The sequence below is a fragment of the Populus trichocarpa genome, chromosome 10, assembly GCF_000002775.5.
Source record: "Populus trichocarpa isolate Nisqually-1 chromosome 10, P.trichocarpa_v4.1, whole genome shotgun sequence".
Taxonomy (NCBI): domain Eukaryota; kingdom Viridiplantae; phylum Streptophyta; class Magnoliopsida; order Malpighiales; family Salicaceae; genus Populus; species Populus trichocarpa.
The window spans coordinates 16097695-16106656 of NC_037294.2; the positions used below are offsets into that span (position 1 = coordinate 16097695).

At 32.6% G+C, this 8962-nt stretch overlaps 2 protein-coding genes and 1 long non-coding RNA gene across 3 annotated transcripts; 2 read left to right on the top strand and 1 right to left on the bottom strand.

Annotated features, from left to right (window-relative positions):
* Positions 1 to 358: 358 nt before the first annotated feature.
* LOC127905904 (uncharacterized) lies at positions 359 to 1996 on the bottom strand. Its single transcript, XR_008060435.1, has 2 exons — positions 1075 to 1996; positions 359 to 870 (listed from the first exon to the last, which is right to left on the bottom strand). It is a non-coding gene; the product is annotated as an uncharacterized LOC127905904 (long non-coding RNA).
* A 2266-nt stretch (positions 1997 to 4262) lies between these two features.
* Positions 4263 to 5449, top strand: LOC7485855 (stress-response A/B barrel domain-containing protein HS1). The gene is made up of 2 exons (XM_002314942.4): positions 4263 to 4491; positions 5143 to 5449. Exons 1-2 carry the CDS (start codon positions 4346 to 4348, stop codon positions 5318 to 5320), a joined length of 324 nt encoding a protein of 107 aa, XP_002314978.1. The 5' UTR covers positions 4263 to 4345; the 3' UTR covers positions 5321 to 5449.
* Positions 5450 to 7366: 1917 nt separating this feature from the next.
* LOC7485856 (stress-response A/B barrel domain-containing protein HS1) lies at positions 7367 to 8327 on the top strand. The gene is made up of 2 exons (XM_002314943.4): positions 7367 to 7699; positions 7931 to 8327. Exons 1-2 carry the CDS (start codon positions 7560 to 7562, stop codon positions 8118 to 8120), a joined length of 330 nt encoding a protein of 109 aa, XP_002314979.1. The 5' UTR covers positions 7367 to 7559; the 3' UTR covers positions 8121 to 8327.
* Positions 8328 to 8962: the final 635 nt, after the last annotated feature.

Below are 8962 nucleotides of genomic sequence, written 5' to 3' on the forward strand. Positions count from 1 at the left end.
CAAGCGTTGAATTAATGTTTTTTTTATAATTTTGAATTAAAAAAACATATATATATATATATATATATATATATATAGTATTATTTCAGTATATTTTTAAACAAAAATTACTTTAAAAAATACTTTACGCGAGACTCTCGTACAAGATTGTATCCGCGAAAACTAGTTATTGGTTTTCAACTTGTCCACGGTGCCTTTACAAGTCAGAAAAGCACTTGTTGGCCGCCGATTTCCGAGTGCCCAACCCACTTGTCCAGAGTGCCGATTTCTAGTTATTTCCTTTTCAATCTCTATCAAACTCCCAAGAAATAATTGAAACCATTGTTTTTTTTTTTGTCATTTCAATCTCCAACAAGCCTAAAAGAAGGAAAGAAAGCGTAGATATCGATCACAAATTCACTACTTCTAGCCAAACCTCGCTACAGATCAAAGCCAACAATAGAAACCCATGTGAAAATAAAATAAACCCCATTAATAGAAATGAACATAAACCTTCCCCTTGATGCTACTGTTTCGAAGAATTGAAGATAGTAATCTTTTCTCATCTCTCTCCCACGCAGAGATTATGTCCAGAATCAAGTTTCCTGATCCAGGTGTGCATAAATTTTGTAACTTAACAAGACTTGACACGAGGGAACAAAAAATGCTAGAAACTCTAAGACCAGTAGCATACACTTAACAAGACTAGTCATTTATTGGTGTTTTTTTTATATATTATACACCAAGAGTATTTTAGTATTTTTATTCAAGTTCAAGATCTGGGTTGATCGTACAGGATAGAAAATTGTAATTTATAGAAGAAGAAAAAAAACGTAATACGTAGTTTGGCCCATTTGCATTTCTGTGATCGATGTGTAGGTGAAGTCATCACTGCAGCAATCAATGAAAATTCATTAGTACATTACAGGAAATAAACAAGGAAAATATAAAATAGTCATAGCATTGCGGAAACACCCGATTGTTTTACCCTCTTCTAGACGAACAAAACAAAACAAAACAAAATTATTCAGTAGTTTCAAATTACATAAGCAAGCACATCTGCTGGGTTAGGGTTGAGAAAAGAAAGGGCATAACCTCGTTGAGCTTGAACGATCGACTACTGAAGTCAAGATTTATTTACGTTCCGGGCCAATTATTTTTTAACACTGTGTGTGCTCGTGCGTGGTTTTTTTCTTTTCCAAAATTTGTCGTGACTTTAGGAATAAAGGGGGTCCTCTCCTCGCTTAAAAGAAGGCAAAAGGGAAGAAAATTGAAGAGATGAATAATCCCAAAACCTGGTAATGATTTCAGTGTGATGCACGAGTGGAGATTTATCAATTATTGTTTCGGGAGAAAGAACAGGAATTGCAAGATCACTACCACATCAAATCTTCAAACATGGTTGTTTTTCTCCTCTGTTTCCTAGATAGACGAAAAAAGATTCTCACTCATCAAATCCTCAGCTGCGAGGGAGCAAATGTCAGGGGAGACATGTTGGAGCTTAACATGGTGTTCTCCGACGAAGGGGAAGGAGGAGGGGCGGATGGTCCCGTTATTGATACGATTTCGAACCTGTAATCCTAGCAAGTTTTCGGAATTGGTATTGGCTTCAACTCTGGACCCATTCCATGATTTGGTTGGGGTTATTGAGGATTTTGCCAAGGGTTTGTATAGGATTTGTTCTTGTGCAATGTTGGAGAAGGGAAAAAAAGGAATCGGCAATTCAGTAGAAATCTCCTTGCGTAGGCAAATAAAATCAGAAAAGAGCTTGTTTTGATCCTGTGAAATCATTGAGAAATTAGTAAAAAAAATTAAAAATAGTAAAGTGATTACTAGGAGCCAAGACTGGTTTCGCTTGATCTTGATTCCGTTTGGCTTGTTTTGAAGCTGTTGCGATCATTAAATGCGTGCTGGCAAGAATGCTAAGTTGTGGTCACTGTACATGAACGTGTGTGGTGGCGATTAGGCTTGATAATTGGGACGGAGGGCAGCGTGCCAGGGGATATTATAACATGTGTATCATGTGGTGACCCCCTCAGTGACTTCACCGTCATCGTTCCCAGTAGGGAAAATACATGTGTATCATGTGGTAACCGCTTATTGAATTATTTTTTTAGAAAAAAAGATAATAATTTCATCAACATTAAGCAAATTATAAAAAAATAAATCACAAATTTTATATATATTTAAAAAAATCATTTACTGTTTAAAAATATAATTGATAATATTAAGGTAGCATTAAATTAATTTTCAAGGAAATAAAATACAACACGATTAAGATATAAAAAACAAAACAGAATAGGAGATAAATACATAATTAAATATTATAATAATATACATGACAAAATAATTATCTTTATATCGTATTTAATACACTGAAAAATATAAAAAAGATTCTTGACAACTGCTGTCAATTCTAATTTGTGGAGCCTAAAACTCTTGTGCTTTTCGTGGAGCTTCGTAACCACGGCAACTGCTGTCAATTCTAATTTTTGACAACTGTTGTCAGTCATGATGAGTACTGTAACCGTACAACATTAGCGTTTTTTTTTTTTTTAGGTGGTGCTCGGTATTATTATAAGAATTATTTTAAATATATAAAGTAGATTTTTAAGGAAGCTTGATGGGTTAATAGATTAAAGGATGAGATGTTAATAAGATATGAGATAAAGTATTTGAGGTATCACGGGTACTAACTTTACGATAAAAAGGAAGCGAGAGGGAAAAATATTTGAGGGTAAAATTGAACTTTCAAAATACCAACTCCTAAACAAGTAACTTCTCCCAAAAATTAACCGGTTGTTGCTCAACTGGTTATATTATGGATTTGCTTATCGGAGATCATCAATTGGAGTGTCATAAATCTCAGATAAATCTGATCGTTAATTTTAAGGTCTCGAGAAATTAATTGAAAGGAGCGTAAATTACCTTAAATATCTATAATTAAAAAAAAAAAAAACTTCTCCTAAAAGTCGCTAAAGACACTCTACGACAAAAAAATTTAAATATCATTAATCTCCTACCAAGCATAACTTTCCTTGGTGCACCTATATTGCCTATCAACACGCCAGTGTCCGCGTTCACGTTGTCTGTAGGTAGAGATGTTAAAAAAAACTTGTTCGTGTATCTATTTGAATTATTCGATTCTAACTAACACATTAAATTCAAATAATATAAATATTATAGTCGATAATATATTAAATTTTTAATAAATAGATATTGCTAATCAAGCGATAAACAAGTATTTTTAAAACCTGATTAACTCGACTCATCTCATATATGTCTTATACTCATTTTATTTTTATATTTAATAGATTATGAATAGAAAAAAATATTTTGATTCTAAAATTATTGTTAGTGGGCTTTTAGATTTTTTTAATATAACAAAAAGAGCTTGTTTTTTTTGTTAAAGTCGAGGAAGTAACTAGAATTTAATAATATTACAAGATATAAAAATTAAATTTAATATTGAGGTGTCATAACACCTACAATCCATGTTATAAAATTATTTTTAAATTCAGATTCGTTAAAATTAATAATACAATACCAGCAATTGAATATTTATAATATTCATAAAAAAATTAATCAAATCCAATATATCCTATCGCTGTAAAAAAAATAAATGGATGGAGTTTATACTTTATAAAACATTAAAAATTAAATTATATATAATTACGATCCTAGACCCGATTCAAATATTTTTAGCAACGCCCCTATTTGCAAATGTAATAGGAATCGCAGATTTTTGTAGGTAAATTTATATTTTTTTTCTTTTAGCAAGATTAAAAGTATTCACTAATCAATTTTATTATTAAAATTTATCGTTTAACCCAATAAAAAAAAATCTACATCGCAATAGAAAACTCACAGGCAAGCCCTGATATTTACCTTGTTATTGTCATGCGAGGCTAGACTATAGTTTTCAGACCCGGTCTGGTAGCCGGCCCGATTCAAGACCCGGGTTTTAGGTTTTGACCGGATCACCGGGTCAGCCGGGTCAATTATTTTTTAAATCAAAACGACATCGTTTTAGTAAAAACAAAACATAAAAATCAACGGGTTGCAACCAGGTTTTTAACCGGATCTCGTCAGGTCACACAAGGTTTTTTCTTACCTTATTTTTTCTTCAACTCGGCTCGATTTGAGTCTAAACCGGCTGGGTTGGGTTTTAAAAGTACAAGACCACAAATGAGTGGTGTGTAGCAAGAGAGAAGAGATGAGGTGGAAGGGAAGGGAAGGGCCCCAGCAAAGGTACCGTCTACCCCTATATAAGGAGGAGGGCATGGCAAAGCTCATCATGCAAATTAATCTGGCTATAGCTAAGCGCACAAATTAAGGCTTAAAGATATAGAGAGAAAGAAACAACATGTCGTCGACGACAAAACCAAAGGCAGTGAAGCACACTCTATTCGTCAAGTTCAAAGATGACGTTACCAGAGAGCAAATTGAGAAAATCATAAACGACTTCACTCATCTGGTCAATCAAGTTGAACCCTTGAAGAGCTTACACTGGTACTTGACTCCAACCACTCTGTTTTATCATCTCCCCTCTCTCCACAGCACTGATTCCCCGCTCCTGCATGCTCAATACTAATTTTTTTTTATTTTGTTGCCATTTTATTATGTTAACCTTTATCTTCCTCTTAGTTTGTGGAAAAATAATTTACATATTAAGCATAATTTATTTATAAAGCATAATAATTTATTAATGACCATTAGCATAATGAGGAGCCTTAAACCTTTTTCAAGAGTTATAAAATTAAAAAGAATAAAATTGTAGGATAATAAATATTTTATCTTTTTAAAATTCAAAAAAGTTTTTAGACGAAAATATACAGAAACACATGGATTTTAAAGGTTAATTGATAAAAAGCTCATTGTAAAGTATTTTCCAAGAAAAAAAGACAAACAATATTTTTCCAGATATTCTTTGAGGATTTTGTAGGGAATTATTAGAAGACTCAAACTTATCTGGAAGAACTAAAGAACTGAATTTACTGGTCCAGTAAAAATGTTACAGAACTTATTAGTTATTTATCATTTCAAAAATGGATCAATATGTATTTTTTCCTAAAATAAATTACCCTAACATCACCCTCAAAAATTATTTATAACAATAAAATTCCATACTAACATCTGTGTTATATTAATGCTCTGATGCAGGGGCACTAATCTGGGTATTCACGACCTCAATTTCGGATATACTCATGCTTTTGAAACTACCTTTGATGATCTGGAGGGCTTGCAGGAGTATCTTGATTCTTCGGTTGTTGCTAAATTCGCAGAAGGATTCTTGCCAACCATGTCGCAACAATTTGTGATGGACTATGAACTGTACTAAATCTTTACTGGGCAATGAAGACTTATTATCTTGCTATCTGAAGACAAGATTCTGCTCTACTATGTATAAGCAATAATTGGCGGTGTTACCACCAAATGTGTGTGGCAATAAATCTAATTTGTTTTTTCATATGCAATGTATTTCTGATGCATATAGCGGCAATTCTTCCATCTTCCTTTTGACACCTGAAAGTTCATCATGTTTCCTCACGAGAAATCTTCCAATCATAGCTGTGAAACTAGACTTGGGGTTTTCCTCGAATTTTTTAAAGAAAAGATAAAAATAAAAAGTTGTCATTTTCAAAATAAAATCAATGGATTTAGAGTGAGCAGGTTAATTTAGATATTTAATTGGGTTATCTGGGTTTTTTAATTTTTTTTAATGGAACCGATCTAGACAGATTTTGACCTCGTTTGTTTGAAGAAAAATAGTTTTTTTTTGAAAAGTAATTTTCTTAAAAAGCAAATTCCGGCAAAGTAAATTATTTTCTGATGTTTGGTAGTGTCATGAAAAGTAAGTTGGAAAATACTTTCCACTGTTTGGTTGTTATGGAAAATGACTTGGAAAATAACTTATTAATGTTTTATTTTTTTTCAAGTTTATTAAAATAATAAGAAACAAATCTTAAAAATTAAAAAGTTGAATGATAATGGAATTGAAAAAAAATCTAATTTCATAAATTATCTCAAATAAAATAAATAATAATCAAAATAATAGAGATCAAATCTAACAGATAAAAAAAATTAAAAGATGATGAAATTAAAATAATTATAATTATAATTATAATTTCATAAATTATTTTAAATAAAATAAGTAACAATCAAAAGAATGAGGATCAAATTTGATAGATAAAAAATTTTAATTTAAAATATAATAAGAGAAGTAAATAACAATCATAAAAATAAAGACAAAAGTTAATATAAAAATCAAATTAAATTAAATTTTAAGAGATGAATTAAAAAAATTCAAAAAAAATATATAGCAATAAAAAGTTTGAGGATCAAATTTGATATAATCATCAAATAATATGATATTTTTAAATTTTTCACAATTTCTAGAAAGTGTTTTTCGTTCAAAATAAAAGGAAAACACTTTCCTGAAAATCAAACCAAATTATTCTTTGACAAAAAAATATTTTTCGTTGATTAACTTTTCAATTGACAAAAAAATAAAGAAAAATTTGAAAAATTATTTTTCAAAAATCACTTTTCAGAAACAAACACACATTTGTGTTAACTCGGCAATATAGTCCAGCATCTACTACCAGGCTTTCCATGCAAAATTAAGCGACCTTGGTCTAGCCGCTAAGTTCAATGAGAAGGCAGCCCAGCCCATCTGGTCACAAATCCAGTAATGGTAACCTCACAGAGGTCGAAACCCAATAACCAGTCATCTAGAAAACCCATGCTGCTATTACAGCCTCTATACAGGCCGAGGCAAATAGCTTGCCCAAGCCGAAGGCTAGTCCCTATTTAGTGCTAGACTTTTACCAAAAAAATTAATAAATGCGCTAAACCATTATCCACCGTCGATGAGAAGCATCTTGTTGTCGATATTCAGGCAGGGAATTTGCCCTCTCAGGCTCATGTCGACGCTAAAATGGAACATTTCAGTGACTAAAAAGAGGAGTACGATTTTCTAATGTGATGGAGGGTCTGGACTCTGGAGAGAGATAACATCCGGGTTTCGGAAGTCCCTCCTGACATGTGATGGAGGATAAGAAATCCTGGGTAAGGGAACGTTTGGAAACGCGACTGCAGCTGTGTTTCTAAAAAAATTATTATTATTTTTTTTTATTAAAATTTAATATGATTTGTACGTTTTGGATTGTTTTGATGTGCTGATGTCAAAAATAATTTTTAAAAAATGAAAAAAATCATTAGCATGTATTTTAACACGAAAAATTATTTGAAAAACATCTGCAACCACACTGCCAAACACACTCTAAATCCTCTATCCCTTGAAAAAAAAAAAAAAAACCGCGTGTAAAATTGTAATTATTGGAGTGGAATACTGCGTGCATCAAGAAAGGGGCCAGTACGCTGGGTGCCCCCACTCACATTGGTTCCTGGGCTTGCAGTGGTACTTGCAGAAATAAAAAAATAAAAAGCTACAAACTAATGGTTGGTGAATATTCGAGCGGTTGTTGTGTATAATAATTAATATCAGCCCTTAAAGAAGGCTAAAGAGACGAGTGCGAGAGAGCGAGCGAGAGAGAGAGAGAGTTAAGATAACAGATATGGAGCAAGTGAAGGGAGTGGTAAAGCACATAGTCCTGGCCAAGTTCAAAGAAGGAGTGACCGAAGAAGAAATTGAGAAACACATAAAAGACTACGCCAATCTGCTCAACCACATCGAACACATGAAGTCTTTCCACTGGTAATTAACACAAGCCCTCGTTTAATTTTAACTACTCTTTCTCCGTGGTTTCGCACTTGGTTAGCTAGGAATGAAATACTTTGTGCTTTCGGTGCGTGGATGTTTTCTTGTTTTGTTAGTCATTTTAGATAGATAATCTGCCATGTATATATTTTTGGTTTTTAATTTATATGGTTTCAATCAACTTTGGAATTAAGAATCTAAATAGTTTCTGCAATTTTGACATGATAGGGGGACAGACGTGAGCATCGAGAACCTTCATCAAGGTTTCACTCATATCTTTGAGATTACTTTTGAGACATTAGATGGCCGATCAGCGTATGTAGCTCATCCTGCTCATGTTGATTTTGGCACTGCTTTCTTGACTATCTTGGAGAAAATCGTCGTGGTCGATTTCGTGCCCACGCTCGTTAAACTCTAAATTGTTCTGGGCAGCACGATTAACAGGCTCCTGCTGCGCTGCATGTTCTATATACCGGCATGCTTGCTAGCTTTTAAATTGTATGCAATAAACGGAGGCCTATGTTGAACCTCCATTTGTTTGTGTGTATTCTGGATCTTAATCTAATAATGGCAATCGTCATTTGGGACTTTGTATCAGTGATTTAAAGACTTGTTTCTATGATCATGTTTTGCTGTCCTTGTGGTTTTAGCTTCGTTCAACAAACTAAAAAAGTAAAATATATTATTATTGGGTACAGCTTTAGAAAAATCTTTAATTTAATTTGTTGATATATATGTGCCGCCGCGAGTGATTTTCTCGTGACTGATTGGTTGTATATTTTAAAAGTGTTTTTAAATAAATTTAATTTTTTTTAATTTTTTATTAACTTCAATTTTTAGTGTTTTCAATTTATTTTAATATACTAATATAAAAAATAATTTTTAAAAATAAAAAAACATTATTTACATGTATTTTAACATGAAAAATTATTTAAAAAACAATTACAATCACACTATTAAACAATCTAGTTAAAAACGGAATCTAAGCTATTTGAAATATAGAATTGTAGATCTGTGCGCGAGCGACGCTTGAATATTTTGTAAGAAAAAGGAAAGATTATACTTTCACCTAAACTTGGTCAGAATTAAAATACAATCGCAGGCACGAGCTTCTTCGGCTTTGTGCGTGTAGTTTAAGCGATCAACTGCCGGCCTGCAAAACCTTGAGGGGCATATGCTTTTGGGCCTGAAAAGGTGTTCGTGGTAGGAAATACGTAATTGGGCCTGCGTTGTGGTTGAGTAATAAAAAGACGGCCTGCC